The sequence below is a fragment of the Nipponia nippon genome, unplaced genomic scaffold, assembly GCF_047370975.1.
Source record: "Nipponia nippon isolate SJK-2023a ecotype South Korea unplaced genomic scaffold, ASM4737097v1 scaffold_9, whole genome shotgun sequence".
NCBI classification, from domain to species: Eukaryota; Metazoa; Chordata; class Aves; order Pelecaniformes; family Threskiornithidae; genus Nipponia; species Nipponia nippon.
The window spans coordinates 30,278,337-30,297,047 of NW_028262413.1; the positions used below are offsets into that span (position 1 = coordinate 30,278,337).

The following is an 18,711-nucleotide window of genomic DNA, read 5'->3' on the forward strand; positions in this document are numbered from 1 at the left end:
ATCAGGTGTTGTCTTGCAACTCTTCAGTGGGACTTCTGTGTCTGGAAGAATTGCATTTGGGCTCTTTTTCCAATTTCAAGCCCATTCAAGTGGATAACTTCTACTAAACTACACGGCAGGCACTTATTCACCTTTTGGACTTCCTTAGTGGATTTGTTGAGGAATACCTTTATACTAAGTATCTACATGGCAGTCACCTACCACTTTACCGGTTCATGTAGTACTGTGCTATTGCAGGAGCATTCAAGACTGAGTCTGTGTTTTAACAGAGCATATTGCTTAGGAAGACTGAATCCTGGTTTAGGTTAGACTGCCTTATTGCAGGTGTATCTCTCTTAGTCATCTAATTAAGCTTTCCACTTATTTAATGCAGTTTTCCACAATGAGTTTTTCACTCATCCTTCTAAATTAATTTTGTATCACTTTGCTTTTGTACTGAGGAGGTTAGAGGTTAACAGTTACAGCTGTTGAATTGTTGTTAGGTTTTCTTATTTTCTAAGCTTACCACTTTTCTGCTTTACAGAAAACTTTTTTCTTTTATGATCTGTTGCTGATAATGCATGCAGCGTTTCTGTTTCTAAGAAATTGTTATATTCCATTGGGTGCTTTTGCACCTCAGTCCACCTCTTACAAGTGTAAGTTATTTTTTGTCATATGGAGTCTCACGTTTTCAACAGGTGGCTTTTTCATCATTGAACCTTCTACTGCATACAGAGGCCCTTATGTCTGCTGTCAGTTTTCTAACAGCTGTTAGTCCATCAGGCAATGAAAGTAGTGGAGACACACCAGCTAAAGATGAAAAGCAAGAAGATGACACCAGATTGAAGAAAGGTACAGTTGTCTTTGTCAAAATGATGGTTCTGAAAGGATGTGTGGCATGCTGGCAAAACGACCAGATCCAGAGCAACCTGATCAGCTTTGTAGTGTGGGCTGAAGATCAAAGGTCCTGTGACTGTAGCTCACCAGGCTGGAGGACTGATTGGAAAAAAAAAAAAACAAGCAATAAATGAAACAATGATTACGATCATATATGGTGTCCTCAGGTGACCTTTCTATTCTTGTGTTTCATTGCCATTTCACAAATAGACTTGAATTTGAGTAAATGAGGTTTCTGCGACCAGCATGATCTTAGTGTTCATGGTAAAATAAAGGAGATAAATAGTACTTTGATTATGCTATGTTATTGATCTAGGCAATTTAAATATACTTTCAAAGCAGTAGTTGAGTCCTTTGCTAGCCTAATGAAAATCTTGCTGTTCCTGTAGCACTGAAACAAAAAATGAATTTATATCAAAATAGGCTCAGAGGGGAGCAGCTGCACTGTCTTTATACTAAGTGCAAAACTCAAGCATCAGGTGAGCTAGAAATGACGTGTCTAGTGAAGAGTGTTCAGAATCACTTACAATTTTAAATGGCCTGGGTTTGAATCTGCAGGCTGAAAAAGAAGCTGCTGCTGTGTACAGCTTAACAAAGCCCATAACTATTTGAGCTCTTGGATTAACACTTCTGCTACTCCTGGTTAGTGAAGGTGCAGACCATCAGTGAGGTCTGATGCCTTCTGTTCTTTCTCCATAGATAGTTTTTGACATTTGTGCGTAACTTCACCTTATTCTCCCTAGCCTTAACACTTGCCGTCGTAAAACCTGGGTGTTGGCTGCCTGAAATAGGCTTCCAAGGTTTGCCATTTCTTATAAGCTTGAAGTTTAAGAGAAAACTTCCTACATTAGGATCTTGGAATAGGAAATATTAGATAACTTGAAAAAAACACTACTGTGAACCTATTGAGTTATTGACTGAATGTTAAAAATAAGTATACTGTGAAATTTATTTCCTCTTAACCCAGCAATTACCTTCCATTTTAAAAAAGTAAAATTGTTCCAATAGAAAGTCATCACTAAATGGGAGTAATATCAGACCTAGAATTACAAGCAAATGCTGAAATGTTTTACTCAGTAGAGTTGCCTTCAGAGAAAGACTTGTTGCTCTAAGATGGGATGTTACAGACTTAATCATGATAGTGGTGATGAAAGAAACTATAGGAAACAAAACTGAAAACATCTGAATTCCAAAAAAAGCCCTAGTAGACCAAAACAACTCTCAAATACTCTCAGGAGTTCAAGTGAAAATATGAATTACATGTACCTTGAAAATCCCCCCCTCTCTCATTTCTAGTGGCTAGACCTTCCAAGGATAAAGATGTCTTTGACTTCAAGCTTTTTGCCAAGCTGGATGCCTTCTGTTTAAATATTTGTGATGAAAAAAAGAACATTGCAGAGATCAAGATACAAGGTATTAAATTCTTTGTTAGTAGTAACTGATCTAGTAGTTTAGTTTCAAAGCAACTACTAATAATTGGACTAAAAGATATTTAAGGTGGAAATTATCAGCATCTGACTTTTTTTTTTTTTATTGTTACTATACAAGCATGGCTTGTGGTATTGTTTTCAAAGTCAGTCTTCTAGTGTGTCATAATGTTTTGGCCTCCAGCTAGAAAAACCTGAGGTATTATTCTTCAGGTAATTAGGTTCATGTTTTGAAGGAGTTTGATTATGGGTGGCTTTTCATGTTGTACTAAGCTTTGGATATTTTTCTGCTGTGCCTGGTTTATTTAGGCTAAAAAAAACCCTTAAAACTGTTTTTTTTTGGGTTTGAGCTCTTAGGGTTTGTTTGGGTTTCTTGTTTTGGTTTTGTTTACTTGATTCTTTTGTACTATCAATAATTGGTGGGGGGGTGGGGGGGAGGGAGAGGCAGGTGGAGTTTCACTTCCAAGTTTGGCTATAGCTGCCATCCTAATAGCTGCCAAAGCTGTCTCTTAGTATGAATATTTCAGAATATGTGATATACAAGAATATGTAATACAGTTCATAAAAATTCTGTTGCTTATGCCCATCTCTAATATGATGTATTCACACAAGATTTCGTATGCAGAAGTGTTGTATTCAAATGCAGTATAGTAACATCTTTTTTGATAGAAAATCTCAGTAAACTAGCTCAGTAGCTTGGTGGAGATGGATTATTGTTTGAATGTTTTTGTATGAATAGTAGCTCATTTCTTTCCAGAGATGATTCATATTGAGACATTATCTGTATTAGAAATTTTTCTATTTTGTTTTCTTCAAAGCTATAGTATGGTCACATTCTCAAAGCTTAATAGACAGCACAGTGTATTGACTTGGGTTTGAAGTCTAGACAATACACTTGTCGTCTGTGTCTGACTGATAAAATGCAAAAGTCTCTATTTCCAGAACTTAAAATACTTTTTTATTTTAGAGAAGTTATGGTAGTTGGGGAATTACTTCTAATTATTCTGATTTGGATACAGGGAGACTAAAATGCCTTGGATTGAATAGAGCTCTCATTTATAGTCTCTTCAGCAAGGGATGTGGTAACTGACTTATTTTGTTTGGAAACAGAGGAGAGAATCAAGTGTCTTTAGGTATTTTTTGTTGTGTTTTTTTTTTTTTCAATCTTTGTTGAATTTAGCAAACTATTAACAAAATCATTGTTTGTTGCAATGTATAATTTCTGTAACTTTTCTCACCTCCCCTACTGGTGTCGTGTGTCTCCACCCTGAAAATGAGCGTTACTTCTGTTACGAAATACTACTGTTTCTCTCTTTATACTTTACAGGTCTTGACTCATCTCTTCTCCTTCAGCCAAGTCACACTGTATTCTTTGCCCGACTTAAAGACATAGTCGTCACAGATGTTGATTCAAGGACCCTTCATAAAAAAGTACTCAACTACAAGATTTTAATTTTTACTTGATTCTTGGTTAGTTTTGTGTGTATAAAAGTGAAATGTAATATATATTCTTATTCCACTCTTAAAAATATTTGATTTGTCATGAATACCTATTTTCAAATAAGATAGATGGTAAAGCATAGTTTTCATATTTGAAGAAGGGATGTCCAAAAAGATTTTAAAAAAAAAAATCTAACTTGTACATCTGATAGGCTTACAATATATTTAGTTCTTTGTGCTAAGTATCTTTTTAGAAGCTGCTGATGGCTGGTAGGTACTGTTTCTCTTTTTCTAGGCTGTGTCTATAGTAGGAGATGAAGTTTTCAGTTTCAATCTGACATTAGATCCATATGCTACTGAGGGAGAAGCCTACACTGACATGTCAAAAGTGGATGGTACCGTATCTTTGAAAGTAGGCTGTATTCAAATAGTGTACCTTCACAAATTTCTCATGTCTCTTCTGGTAAGTCTTTTTTGCCTTTTTATGTTTCTGCTGCATTCTCAAATTAGTCTTCCTTGTTTATGTCCTCAGTACAAGTGGTAGCTTAGGTTTCTGAAAGTGAAAGGATAGGGTTAATTTTTTGTGTGTACTATTAAAAAACTTTGATAAGTAAGCTTTAACTGGTTTGAATTTCAAAAAACTAACACAGTGCAAGTGGGTCACTTCCCACCCTCTGCTTTGGAAACAGAGAAAAGCTTGGTGCTACTAAGGTATTTTGGGGGTTTTATGTTCGCTGGCCTTTCCACCCTAGCAAAAGCCTGAGTTCATTGGAGACATATCTGAGCTAACATTAGAGGCAAAACTTTCTGTAAGGTTAGATGCTATGAGGACTGCAAATTAATCACTGTAAATATTTGTACCTTCGTCAAGTATCCTAATGTTGGCTTTTTCAATAAAGCACTAGTGGGCTTTCTGTCATTCAGTACTGGCTTTAATAGGAGTTAGTATTCACTGGGGGCAAAGAGGGGCTCTCAAAATAGTTTATGTCCCCCAAAAGCTAATGATGTAAATGAATCTTGTAGCTAATGAAGGAAGAAAAGGTAGAGGTGGGTTTAAAATGAGTGGATTTTACTGGTTAGGACATTTGACCCTCTGTTAGAGGTCATGACAGAAGGCACTCAGTTGCCTTTCCCAGGGAAATTTAACACAGTAGGCAGCATAATTGGTGGTTGATGTTAGTTGTGGTTGATGTTGTAAAATGAGAGACTAATTTAGGTTAAAAAACTGTTCACAGACATTTCTCCTTTCTCTTCAACTGCTTATTCTAGACCTTCTTGAACAACTTTCAGACAGCTAAGGAAGCACTGAGTGCTGCTACAGTCCAAGCTGCAGAAAAGGCTGCTACCAGTGTGAAAGACCTGGCTCAAAGGAGTTTTCGACTTGCAATGGATATTCACTTGAAAGCACCAGTTATAATCATTCCTCAATCCTCAGTTTCCCCCAATGCTATAGTAATAGATCTTGGCCTGATTAAGGTTCAGAACCAGTTTAGCTTGGTGTCTCCGGAAGGCAGTTCGCTCCCTCCAGTCATCGACAAAATGGATGTGCAGCTGACAAAGCTGAAACTGTCTAGGTAAAGTGCACTTTACTAAGTAATGCCTTAGCTAATTGGTAATATTAATACTCTATAGGATATTAATGTACTTGCTTAGAAGCCGTGGTTGGTGACAGTGTCAAATATTTGGTGTTAAAATACTAACCTGTTATCTTAAGGTCAAATACATCAGTATTGAAATGAGATACTGTTCTGCTCAGGAAGTTGTTTAATCCTAAAGAGTTATTACATTTGAGATTTTAAGATGTTACTTCAAAAATGTAACATATGACTTAACTTCTAACTTCCCGAATATGTGTTTGTTTTTGTTCTCCACCCCCCTCCCCCCTTTGTTTTAAGGACCACTATGGAGACAGGTTTGTCACATCCCGACATTGAGATACTTCACCCTATTAATTTAAGCCTGTCTGTGAAACGAAATCTATCTGCAGCTTGGTTTCACAAATTACCGATATTGGAGATCACGGGGTATCTGGATACAATGAATGTAAGTTTTGTGAAAAGGTGGTGGTGAGAAACTTGGGATAATAACTAATGTAAGACTAACCTTTATGTTATTTCTGGACACAAAGGTGCAACAAGGTGCAAATTTTTAGGAGCTGTGGAGTGAGTTTCAGCGATGTCAACAGGGTTTAACCTATCTGTGTGAATGTAGAGGTTTGAAAGTGTCATATAAAACACCCAAACTACTGTGTACATTTATTAAACTGAGAGAAAGAAAAGAGAAAACTGAAAGGGATGTCAAGGAGTCTTGTTTATTCCCTGCCATAAGGCAGGACCTACTTAAATCAAATGTTTTTGTGACCAGTTCTCTGAGTGAGTCTTTTTTCAGTGCCCTTTTTTTTTTTTTTTTAAATGGAATCTTCTTGAGAGGAATTTAAATTTATGCAAATATTTGCCTTAGTAACTCCAGCTTCATAACTTCCTATCTCCCTTGAGTGACCTCAAGATCGTTGTTTTTTTGTGGCAATTTATATACTGTGAAAGAAAATACCAGGTACATCTTAGGTGAAACTGGAATGAAAATATCATGAAGTAGCATGTCATTTACAGGAAAATATTAAAAGCATAGATACACTAAATAAAGGCTGCATTATATATTGATACAGCTTTAGAAGTCACAACCTTCTTTAATCTCCTAATCCTTTAACAATAAGTGGTTAAAAGAATTTCATTGTGTTATTTAAGGGATGATGCTGCTGACAAAATACCTGTGAATAAGCACTCTTCTTGCCAGGAAACATTGTTCTGCTTTGCTAGCTAGTGATAAGTTTAAAGAACAATGTGTTTTTCCTGAGAACTGTGATCTGCAATTTTGTAGGTTGTATTAAGTCAAGAGGATTTGAATGTCTTTCTCAAAGTGTTGACGGAAAACCTTGGTGAAGCAGAAGAAAAACAAACTCATGCAAAATCAGTACTGCAAAAGGAAGGTCAGCGATGGAATTTGTTTGTCATGAATACTAAGTGTGTTAGCTTTCAGGAATAATGAAAAGTATTTATTGTCTGGAAAGCAAGCTTATATCTGAGAGTATGATGTGTTAGTGCTAAACTATTTTCTTTTTTATTTTGCAAGGACAGTGTTCATACTTTAATACTTCCAAAAAGTGGCAACATTACAAGACAAAATTTGGTAAATGTGTTAGCTAAATTGTCATGGAACTAGCAAGGTATTGAGATGTCAGAGTTGCCTTGTTGCCAGGAGATGTTTTTATTTCCTTTGCCTGCTCTGAAGTTAAAGGCTCTGCTTCTGGAAATGTTATTAACTTATCTTAGGTGAATGTAAGCCATCTAAATGAATAGAACAATTGGATATGTTTCTTGAGCTAAACAAATGGTGGCAATTTCAAAGTTAACCAATTTATTGAATACTTCAGGTAAAACCAAAGAAACAGAGAAATTGGTTTTGACGCAGGATAAGAGTGTTGCAGAAGGAATGCTGTCTGAAAAGAGAAAAAGAACATTAAATGAAGATGTAGTCAATATGCTACTTAATTTTGAAATCAAAGAGGTATGTATCCATCTCTAAAATTTATTGTTACTGAATCTGGTACTCTAGTCTGTTTCTTAGAAGTAGTGGGCTATAAAGTCCATTCTAACTGTTTAACGAAGACGGTACATACCAACAAAAAGAAAACAAACAAAAAACCCCTCAGAACTCAGATTCTTCAGCTGTTTCTTTGGCTGTTTTCTTTTGTCTATATTATGTGAGATTGTATTTATAGAATATTTAACATACACAATACATCTAACAGGGAAAACCAGACTTCTAGATGTTCCACACTCACCTAGCCTTAATCCTTCATAATGCTGCATATGATTCTCTTAGTAACAAACCAGCCAAAATAGTTAAGCTAGAACTAGTATTTTTCCCTTAGAGATACAAAGTCTGAAGGTTAGGTTGTAGGTGAAGTACTGGAAAAATGCACAAGCAATCAATTACTGGAGATACCCATGTGTAAGAAATCGTCCAAGCATGTTTTTTCTCTGAAGATGTCTGTGATACTTAAATATGAAGAGCTCAGCATCGCCTCAGCATTTTTTCAAGAGTCAGACCAAACGGCTTAGGTATGCAGGTTACTTTAAGTAACTGTGGGGTTTGTTGGTTTGCGGTTGGGTTTTTTTTTTGGTGTGTAATTTTTGTTTCACTAAATCTCTGTGGATGTTTTTGTCCATACAAAATCTAGGTTCCTATTTTTTAGACAGGAAAAAAACCACCTTCAAACTCAAAACTATTCTATTGCCAAGTGAGAGTTGCATTCAAAGACTACACACTTCCTCCTATTCCCAGCCACCAGGGAAACATATGCTGTGTGAGTGATATGAAATCATATAAGCAAACTTAGTCTTAAGGCTATTAGAAATATTTGTCCTGCAGCTGCAGTGTAGACAGGTAACAAGTTGATACTATCCCAGATTTTGAATTTTCACAGTTTTTGCAGAATTACAGTTGCAATTGGCTGATGAGGTACCTGCCAACAATAGCATGTAGTTATCCAACACATATCGCTAGTACCTTGGCAGCTTCTAACTTTCAGAATTGCTGTCTTGGCTGTGAAGAATTTTTTTTTTAATGGTAGGACTTGGGCATATTACAGGCTAGCCTGTAGTGCTCCATACTGTCATATTTAGTGTATCTTATTAACAATTCTGTCTTCTTTAATACACTTTTACACATGCTTCACATGGAAATTTTTACTAAGGTAGTGTCCGCATTGTGTGTAGACTGTATATGTTGGGTGATTAATGATAAAATGCTAATTTGTTAGTGTACAAAGAATATGCCACATAATGATGCAGACAAAGTATTGACAAACTTGAATTCTTTAAATTCCTTCTGTGGTAAATAGTTAGGTTGAGGGAGTATTTTTAGTTCCCAAGAATGGAAGATAATTGCCTCATTAAATAATTGCATTGAAATGAACATTGTTCATTAACAACTGTTTCTAGTTCTTCTACCTTAATTTTCAGCTACGTTTAGAAACACAAGTTCTTTCTCATTTTCAACGTTCTAATCAGTGTAATGCTTAAAATCTTATTGTATTTGTAATTACAATTGTAATTGTAATGTTGAAGCATTTGTGTCCTTAATTATTATTTGCATAGCATCAGATATTCAAAGATTGATTCACGTTGCTGTCTGTTCTCTACTGCCCTTCCTTCCAAGCAGTAGGATTTGTAGTAACTGTTTTTCCCGTATTCAAGCTCTGTATGTAGCACTGAGTAGTGTCTGATTACGAAACTAAAGCATAGCTTGACAAGGCAAAGATATACTGCTAGGCCAACAAAATTAAATTCTAGCCAAATTAATAGAATTGGGATTTTTGTTTTGTTGTTGAAGGAGTTAAGTGATTGGTTGCTTGGCCAAGAGGAACAGAGTGGGGAGGGGGGAAAATATTTAACAAACTGGTGTTGTAGGTTCTCTCTGTAAAAAGGCAAAATGTCTAGACTAATACTACTTTTGAAGCTTAGCTGAGGAGATAATGCCCAGTTATAACTGCATGCCGTAATATCTGGACAGCTTTACTGAAACAGTGAACTTATTTCCCTTTCCATATTCAAGGTTGTAATAACCTTGATGAAGCAGGTTCAGAAGGAGAGATATGCATTACATATTCTAACTGTGCTACAGCTTGGAACCGAAACCAAAATTAGAAATCATGAATTGACTGCAGCAGCATATCTGAAAAAAATTATTATGAAATGCATTGAAATAAATGGTAAGTCTTCCAGAAAACTGGTATACAGTCAGTACAGTGTGTGCAATCAGCTTTTGTAGCAAGAGGATAGCATGGTCAAAAGTAATAATAATCGGCAGGGGAAAAAAAGGGCAGGAGGTTACATGACAAATTCTCTTAATGACACTGTCCTGTGTACTTTAGATTCAATTAATCTGTTTTACCTGATATCAAGTTTTACTCCTGTTGCTGGAGTTAGCTTGAGTTAGAGTTACTTGCCTCCTTTGAGTAGGAATGGTCATTCCTGAGAAGTATTCTATCTGTTCAGAGTGCTTTGAGCTTCTGAATCTGTGCTTTATGACCAGTTCTGGCAGCACTGGAAATCCAGCGTGCTTCCTTGATTGGTCAGGTAACAATTCGAAGTGATTTTGAAGTAATAACTGAAATAGCCACGTGTTCAAAGTAGAAAAGTATGGTTTTGAATATAAAAACCTAAAGACAGAAATACAAAACTAAGTATAGGAATGCAAATAACTTTCCAATTTTGAATCTTCTTTCAGGACCAAGATAAGTTAATTTTGACTAGTTTAGTTTAAAAAAAGTGAATACAGCATTTCACAAGGTAATGCTTAATCTGCAGCTTCTCAGTGAAGAGAGATGTGTACCTTCACTATTTCAGCAAGAATAGTATATAATTAGTATGTAATTGAGAATTAGCATGGAAGCATTCGATAGGTGGAGTAAAGCTTGTGAGTGGAAATACTTTTACAGTTTTATTTCTTTATTTGCAGACTCAAAAGGAGATCCTCTTTGCATTATTAATTCTTCAAGTGAGACAAATGAACATCTTCTGAAAATGGAATACATTAAGGTTTCAATACCTTTTAACTAGGATTATTTGGGGAGTAAAATAAGGCTTCCATACTTAACCTGTGTTAGAATGTTTTTTTTGCTTGTTTTAAAACATGTAGGATTTGTATCTAAAACTTATCTAGGTTTTCTTTCACCAAATACCTGTTTTTTCAACTTACCATTTCATTTCACTCTCTACTGCTTCCATATAGTGCTTGCTTCATGAGTCAACACAATTACTGAAATCACTGGTGAAGCCAAATGTTTGTATGCTTTCTTCTTTGTGAGCAGTACAGATTAGTACCTTTGTGAAACTTAATAGGTGAGATAGTCTTTGCCTGCCTAAGTGATAGGTGGCTCTCTACAGGTGGTAAAACTAGCATTTGAGGAGTTATTTGTTGGTAGCTAGAGCTCTTGAGCTTTTATTTAAGCAAAAAAAAAAGTGCCCTTCAAAAACTGCAGGAATACTTGGGAATCTGACAGGTTGTAGAACCAGTGGGCTACTCATACTCTTATCTATAGTGACATTATTTTTGTAGAGAAAAACAAGTTAATTTGTTCTGGCAAAGTACTAAGCATAAATTGATCCAGTTTAAATAGGTCCTAGGTAGGAGAAAATTTTGTAACTGGCCGGTTGAACTTTAAGAAAATATGTGCTGTAAAATGTCACTGAGCAGAGCATTGAGAGTACCCCGTTCTGGTGGCCTTGATTGTGAGAACATGTTTCCTCAGGCTTCATCACCTTCCTTTGTTTTCTTTTGCAATGACAATAATCCTTATGTGTGTGTGTGGTAAATTCAATTAATTCAGTTAATGAATTTGATTAATTCAATAGAGACTGTCTGTGTCCTTGCGCTTTTTTTCTTCCTTTAGGCTGATGCTGATGGACCAGATTTTGTTACTACTTATGGAAGCACCAAGCAAAACATCAATGTAAGTACTGGATGCATTTAATTTTCTTTAAGCTTCTCAGATAGTAACAGCTGTGTAAACTTGTTAGTTGCCCACTTTTTCTCTTCTCACTGAATAAGGAAAAAAAAAACCAACAAAAAACCAAAAACAAACCACAAACCAAAACCCTGACTCTCTCATCATTAAAGCTTACTGCTTTATATTTAACTACTTCAAAGAGAAATCTGTGAGGAAAAAAGATGATTTTTTTTTTTTACAGAAGTATTTAGTGTATTAATTTTTTTTTTAACTAGAAGCTGTACATTTTTACCTAGTTAAAATTTATAAGGACATCTTTGTAACTGAGGCCTGTAGGAAGTGTTTTATTTCTGGAGTGATATACTTAGCAGCGTGTGAAACGGAGGCCTTGTGTTTCAGAGCTTGAAAGTTTTTAACAGTGAAATCAAGATGTGAGGTGAAATGTCAAACAAACATTCTCAGAGGTCTTGTGTTCAATCAGTCCTTTTTTTACTTCTCCTGAAAGCAACTATTCATGTGTAGTTTTCCATGGCTTCAGTGACTTCTGAAGTAAGCAGGTCACTTTGCTTTTAAAATGTTTCCTTTAAAGTAGTAGTGGTGGGTGGAGCTTGCTTCTTGACAGCCATATGTGGAATTTGAAGGGGCTGGACTACTTTGGAGTCAGTAAAACCAGCTTTATACCAAGAGTTGCTTTGGGCTAGGAAAAGTCGGTTAGCTGATGCTAGTTTTCGCTGAGTAATATTGGCTAGAGTAGCTGCTATTCACATACTTTCTGTTCTGATTGCAAATTTTGGATCTTGTTGTTTTGTTGTATTATACCTACTAAAATATCTCTATACATGATTCTAAAGATGTCAACCAAAGTGCTCAATAGTCCACAATGAAATGCAGCAGAACTAAGAGAGCTTACTGAAAAAACATAACCACATGAAGCATCAATTTTTAGATTGGCACAGTTCCTCTGTAGCTGTTTTAAACTTCCCTTCCATAGCTCCCTCATCTGTTCTGGAGCTTGTGTGGTGTTAAGTTGAAGGAGATAGAAGAGTGAGATACTTGTGAAATTGAGCAAGACACTTTTTTCTCAATTCTGGGACAGTAACTCTGAGTTGTTATGCAATAGACTGCTACTAAATAACAATGTTACTTTGTCTCCTTGCCCTTATTTTAGGTCATCTTTTCGTGTTTGGATATAGTACTTCACACTGAGGCTTTGCTTTCCATCATGAGTTTTCTCACATTCAGTGTTCCATCAGGTGGTCCTACCAGTACTGATAAAGTATCAGACCACAAGCCTCAAATAAAAGAACAAGAAAAAGGAAGTACTCTTAGACCAGGTAATGCGGTGTTAGAAAGGCCATATTTTTGTTGCTTAACAGCATCTAGCCTTTGGTTTCAAAGGATACCATTTCAGGTGACAGCATTGCAGTCTATTTGGTGGAAAAACAAGGCGTGCACAACTGTATGTAGGGAGAAAATAATCTCATTTTAAAAAAAAGCCAGATATTTTTGCTGTTGCTTAATTTTATAAATTCTCCTTACTCAGTATAACTTTTTCCTAGGTAGTGGTCTGACTTTGATAATAAAAGTCAAATAAACGATGTTGCAGTGAACAGTACCAAAGCCTTTCCAAAGCATCAGTGTCACAACTTTGTTGCTTTCCAATCTGACAGCTCTAAAGAGTGCTTACATTGCAGAAAATAAACGTTCTTGAGCCCTGGGCAAGCAAAGAGAAGTTCTGAACTGAAGCGTGTTGTGCTTGTTTTAATAATTGGCATCTGTAACCTGGAAACAGTATTGAGTTTTTGTTTGAGCTTACGGAGCTCCTTAAGAATGTTTCGTCAGGTCCTGTGTGGTGGATTTCTGTGTTTGTAGTGTTGTTTGGGAAATTCAAGGTTTGCTAATCCTAATTCTATTGGGATTGAGTTTACAGTGGCTGGCTGTTACATTTTGTGTTCTGCAGGCACCTTCAATTTTGCTGCAGAAACTTTTTTCATCTAATATGCCTAAGTTGGCCTTGTTACTCTATAGAGAAAGGAACATTTCTCATGTGAGATACTGTTTCAAATAATGAAATTTACACTGTATTCAGCATACTGTTGCATGAAAACTAGATATTAATGAGGAGAAAAAATATCATCTTGATTGCTGTTTGCCTGTGTTAGTCATTGACTCTTCTTGCGCCAGAAGAAAACTGTGTCAATAAAAGATTTTATTTCACGTCTTGACTAGTAATTAGCAGTAACTTTTAGGGAATAACTGCAGGTTGCTTTTCGAATAGTTCATATATGTACAAAACAAATAATCTAACATTTGTTTTAAGAAATTGACTTATAATGAAGTTCTTGTATGTCTCTTATGTTTCCTGTCCAGTGTCTAGTAATGCAGCCCATGATGATATCTGTGAATTAAAACTCACTGCAAAGCTAAGTGCATTCAGTATTACGGTATGTGATCAGACCTGTAGAATTGCAGACATTAGAATACAAGGTAAGGGGTTTTTATTTAAATATTAGACTAGTTGGTTGTAGGAAAAAATGTTATTCCTCTCCATTCATTCACTTCTGAAAGGCTAGTGTGTGCACTGTAGACATCTCTGTAACATACGTTTGAATACATTTTGATTGTACGATATGATTGCAGTGAAGTATTTTAATAGCCAAAATGCCTGTGAGGGAAGAAAGTGTTTGACTCGGAAAAAGAAGGCAATTAATTTCTAAGTGGAGTAAAATTAAAAGAAATGAAGGCACTATGTTATAAATAACACAAGCTTCCATTTTTTAATGGATAGGTCCTAGATAGTGTTGAGAATTTTTACTCTAGTCTTGGAGTCAATTTATGTTGGCAAATTTGTCATGTGTAGTAAGGTCATGACTTCTGTCTTGGACTTAGCATTAGTTGTTACATAGTAGAATGCTGGATGCTAAGCTATTCTTATTCTTTATATTCAGGAAAAAATAATGCCTCTTTTTTAAAAAAGTGTTTACTTAGTCATTTGTTGAAGTGCATTTATTATCTTCTTCCTTTTGTCTCAAATCAGGAATGGATGCAGCTGTAGCTATGAAAACTAAAAAGATTAAAGTGTTCTCCAGACTTGAGGACATTGTCATTACAAATGTTGATCCAAAAACAGTCCATAAAAAGGTGATGTGTTGCACAGATTCTAAACAAACAAAAAGATCTAGTTCTTCAAGTTATTTAATGACAGCACTGTTATTTGCTGTGTTGTATAATACTAAGTATGATGTAATGTACCAAATATTCAGCAAAATTTCATTGATTAATTTCCTTTATCTCAGGGAAGCAAAACATGCCTCCATTCAATATTTAATTCTTTTTAATCATGTTTTCACTGATGTGTTTTAATTCTGAGTAGCGTGGGTTAAATATAAAATGAACTATAGGTAACCAGGTGGGAAGAGACATACCATAAAATAGCTGATTCAGTTTCCTTTTGTGCCTAGCATATATGTGTCCAAGTATTGCTGATAAGTTGCAGTTGATCTTTTTGTGGAAATACTTCTTATTTGATAACTTAAGCAATAATTCTATCAGACATTACTGCCTGGGTGTATTAACTATATGGACTTTAATCTTCTAGGCTGTCTCCATAATGGGAGATGAAGTGTTTAGATTTCACATGTCACTTTATCCAGATGCTACTGCAGGGGAAGCCTATGCTGATATGTCAAGGGTGGATGGTAAAATGTCTCTGAAAGTGGGCTGCATCCAAATAATTTACCTACATAAATTCTTTATGTCTCTCTTGGTAAGATGTTAGTTTCAGTTCTTTTCTTGACATAAAAGTTTTTTTAATAAAATAAAATGTAATCAGCTCTTTGTGACCTGTGCCTTATGGTGAGCTGATGTACACGCATATAGAAGTATTTTGCTGAAAAAATGTCATTTAAGTTGCACTGCTTTATAGAAGAATGATAAATAAGGAGAAGGATAACAAAACAAGTAATGAATTGAGTTGATAACTTTAATAATATCTTAAAAATTAAATAGGTAAGCAATGTCTTAGCTTGTACATGATTTTAACCTTTTTTTCTTTGGATACTTGCATGGTTGAATTAAAGGTTTCACATTTCTGCCACAGCTATACTATTATTCTTAAATTTACATTTTGCCTGGGCCTTGCCTTTGTTGCAAGGCTTAGTTGCTCTCATAGAACTCTTACTTTTTTCACTATCTATGAATAGAACTTCCTAAACAATTTCCAAACGGCACAAGAAGCCCTGACTGCAGTCACTGTCCAGGCAGCAGAAAAGGCTGCTTCCAGCATGAAAGACTTTGCTAAAAAGAGCTTCCGCCTCTTAATGGATGTCAACTTGAAAGCTCCAGTTATAGTTGTTCCTGAATCTTCAACTTCATATAATGCATTGGTAGCTGATCTTGGCTTAATCAGAGTTCAGAATGAATTCAAGCTGGTGTCTTCAGATGAATCTTCTCTTCCTCCAGTCATTGACAACATGGATGTGCAGCTAACTCATTTGAAATTATCAAGGTATACATGGAGTTTTCTTCTGAGTTGAAAAGTGTTTGTAAAGAAAACAGGTCCACGTTCCATATGCAGCATTGTTCTCTTATTTAAAGATGATAGGTGATAAAAGCATACTAATACCAAGCAACCTGCCCCCACCCCGCAAACTAAGTTTGGGAGTGCTTTTAGGTAGGGATACATGGCCACAACCTCTAAAACTTCTTGGAAAGAAGGGAATGATAGGACAGTAACTGAATTGATCTTAACTGCATACCTGGGCATAAGTGCATGCAAGCACACATTATTATTCATTTAAAAAGAAGTATACCCATAATTCTGGTAGATTAGTGTCATGATATTTGGGGTTCTGTAACTACTAAATATTTTTCCTCTGCTGCTTCCACTGTCTTTTGTAGGTGCATTATATCCACAGATTCTCAACAAGATACTGAAATTCTGCGTCCTGTGAGTTTGACTTTACTGGTCCAGAGAAATTTAGCAGCAACTTGGTATCATAAAACCCCAACAATTGGTATCAAAGGAGACCTAAAACCAATGCAGGTAATGTGGCAAATCAGAGCCACATCAAAAGTTACATACATTCTCAGAATAGTGCTTAGCCTAGTTAAGGAGCTTGTAAACTCATGGCAATTTGTATTTTTTACAGAATGTTAAAAGACTTCCAGCTTGACTGTCCAGTTTATAGATCTGTTAGAGTTTTCAGATTGTATAATGAATAGTTTCGGTGTAGCTGCATACGAATGGAATAAAACCTATTTTCATTTTCTGGGGGTCTATTGGAGCTATCCTTTGACTCAACAGCCAGTAAAGTCATTGAGGTAATCTGTTGAGTTAGCATTTAAAATCTAGGTTTAAGATTTTAAATTGTTTAATCTGTAATATTCAGGTTATTTGAGTGTTTAGTAGATTTATTAGAAATTAAAAGGGTGGATGTGGACTTGTAATATACAATAGTTTAAAATTATTGTTGATATCTTTACAGAGGAAGGGCTTTACTTTCTCTTTTCCTACATTAACCATGTCGATTTAAGTGGGTTAAAATCAGACTGGTGGGCCTTTTAGTTGTTCATGAGCCCCATTTCATTCCTGTATCTGTGCTGTGGCCAAATGTAGCACTGGTAAAGCACAGAGGAATAAGATACTGAAGGGAGTACCAGTAATAAAAATTAAATGTAGAAAAAATATTCCAACACTATGTATTATGGGCTAAGTGACTGCATTTTGTCACTTATTACTGCTTATTTTTTCATGATCATGTTATAATTGGATTCAGATTCATTAACTCTTTCAAGGCCTACTGAATGACAGTTGCTTTAGTGTATACAATGTAAATCTTGGCTTTAATGTTATCTGGTTATGTTTCTGGATTACTGAATTGTTAAGAAGTGCTTATGATCAATTACTCGTATTTTTAGCAGGCGAAGAGCCTTTACAAGACTAGAAAGTGTTTGTCATGTGGAGTGTTAGTTCTTGTTGTAACTCCTGTTCATAACAAGTAACAAATTACATTTTAGGAAAAATGGGCAAACTATTTAGGGTGTTTTGGCCAGGATCGTTTTGACTAGACAGCTTATTTATGGCGAAAGCATCATGTTGTTTCTTCTCAACATTTGCATACTATTGATAAAGATAAGGTTCTGTGTTGGAAGGAAATACTGTCACGAGAAATGAAGTTGTGGGTTTATCACTTTACAGATTGCACTCAGTGAAGATGATCTAACTGTTGTCATGAAAATTTTACTTGAAAACCTTGGAGGGGCTTCTTCCCAGCCACATACTGTGCAAGAGAACGTTGAAGATACACAGATAGTTAAAAAAGGGAAAGTTCCAAATGAATCTGATTTCTGTGAGGGTACGTTCTGTTCAAAAGCTGAATGTTTAGGCAGAGGGCTATTTGCAAATTCAAACATAATATTTATCTCAAGCACTTAAATGTATGTAAATAAATTCTTTTTCTTAATTGTTACACATGTATTGTGTACATGAAAAGTTATAAATAGGAATGTGTGCACATACATGGAGTGTGAGCTGTTGATGGTCAAAAGTTTTTGTAGCATGTTTTTTGTGATTCACCTTTTATAGGATGGTATTCTTCAGTCTATATCAATGACTTATAAGTTGCAGGTGGCTTAAAAAAGAAAAAAGCCAAACCAACTACCCCAGAATGTTAATGCACAATTATAGCAATTGAGGATATTATTAGTATTAAAACTGTGTAAATGTAAACAGTATATGTCTCGAATGAAATATTGTTAACACTTTGCCAAAATATTTTTTTTTGTCCAAAATATAACATTCTCAATGTCAAAAAATTACTGTTCAACCAATAGTTGAATTGCTATGCTATGAGAAGAAACTGGAAGGCAGAGTAGTGCAAACTCCTTGAGCAGTCTTGGTATTTCCTGTAGTTCATTAAAACGAATGAAGAACTGCAGTAAATTAATAACGGCTTTTTTAAGGTTCTTAAACCACTCTGTGCTAGGTAATTTTAGCAGGCATTGACTAGAACAACTTGGTATTGAGTAAATAAAAGCGCTTATTTTTCTGAGTAGTCGTCTGGATTTAGAGCTTTTCCTCTTTTTGTGACTTTCTGATCTTAATTTAAAAAACAAAACAAAACCAACCCCAACAAAACTCAACCCCAAACCCAGAAAACCGCGCCCACACCCAGTGTTCTAAAGAAATGTAAAAATATTTTCTTTTCACTGACAGGTCCTCTTCTTGTTTTTGGACAAAAAAATGTTTCTACAGTTCAGTCTTCTGCGGAATGTTATACAACGCTTAAATTTGACTTTAATTTTGAGTCACTTTCAGTAACTCTCTACAATAGTGACAAGAATCAGGTTTGTGACAAAGCTTTTACCATAGAGACGGGGTGGGGAACTTAAGCTTCTCACATGGACAGAACTCAGGATAGTAGTAAAACAAAGAGTTTCATTGGTTGTGTTGGC

The 18,711-nt window shown here is 35.5% G+C and overlaps 1 protein-coding gene across 4 annotated transcripts in view; it reads left to right on the forward strand.

Moving 5' to 3' along the window:
* VPS13C (vacuolar protein sorting 13 homolog C) overlaps nucleotides 1–18,711 on the forward strand; it is a 101,594-nt gene that overhangs the window by 36,618 nt on the left and 46,265 nt on the right. For all 4 annotated transcript variants that reach the window (XM_087743245.1, XM_087743247.1, XM_087743246.1 and 1 more), the window contains 19 exons: nucleotides 678–831; nucleotides 2,173–2,289; nucleotides 3,631–3,734; nucleotides 4,039–4,206; nucleotides 5,013–5,317; nucleotides 5,639–5,786; nucleotides 6,621–6,729; nucleotides 7,174–7,307; nucleotides 9,360–9,516; nucleotides 10,266–10,345; nucleotides 11,200–11,259; nucleotides 12,425–12,590; nucleotides 13,627–13,743; nucleotides 14,294–14,397; nucleotides 14,855–15,022; nucleotides 15,459–15,763; nucleotides 16,156–16,300; nucleotides 17,456–17,612; nucleotides 18,473–18,603. In XM_087743245.1, coding sequence (XP_087599371.1) covers nucleotides 678–831; nucleotides 2,173–2,289; nucleotides 3,631–3,734; nucleotides 4,039–4,206; nucleotides 5,013–5,317; nucleotides 5,639–5,786; nucleotides 6,621–6,729; nucleotides 7,174–7,307; nucleotides 9,360–9,516; nucleotides 10,266–10,345; nucleotides 11,200–11,259; nucleotides 12,425–12,590; nucleotides 13,627–13,743; nucleotides 14,294–14,397; nucleotides 14,855–15,022; nucleotides 15,459–15,763; nucleotides 16,156–16,300; nucleotides 17,456–17,612; nucleotides 18,473–18,603 — 2,829 coding nt within the window. The remainder of the gene's footprint in view (nucleotides 1–677; nucleotides 832–2,172; nucleotides 2,290–3,630; nucleotides 3,735–4,038; nucleotides 4,207–5,012; nucleotides 5,318–5,638; nucleotides 5,787–6,620; nucleotides 6,730–7,173; nucleotides 7,308–9,359; nucleotides 9,517–10,265; nucleotides 10,346–11,199; nucleotides 11,260–12,424; nucleotides 12,591–13,626; nucleotides 13,744–14,293; nucleotides 14,398–14,854; nucleotides 15,023–15,458; nucleotides 15,764–16,155; nucleotides 16,301–17,455; nucleotides 17,613–18,472; nucleotides 18,604–18,711) is intronic.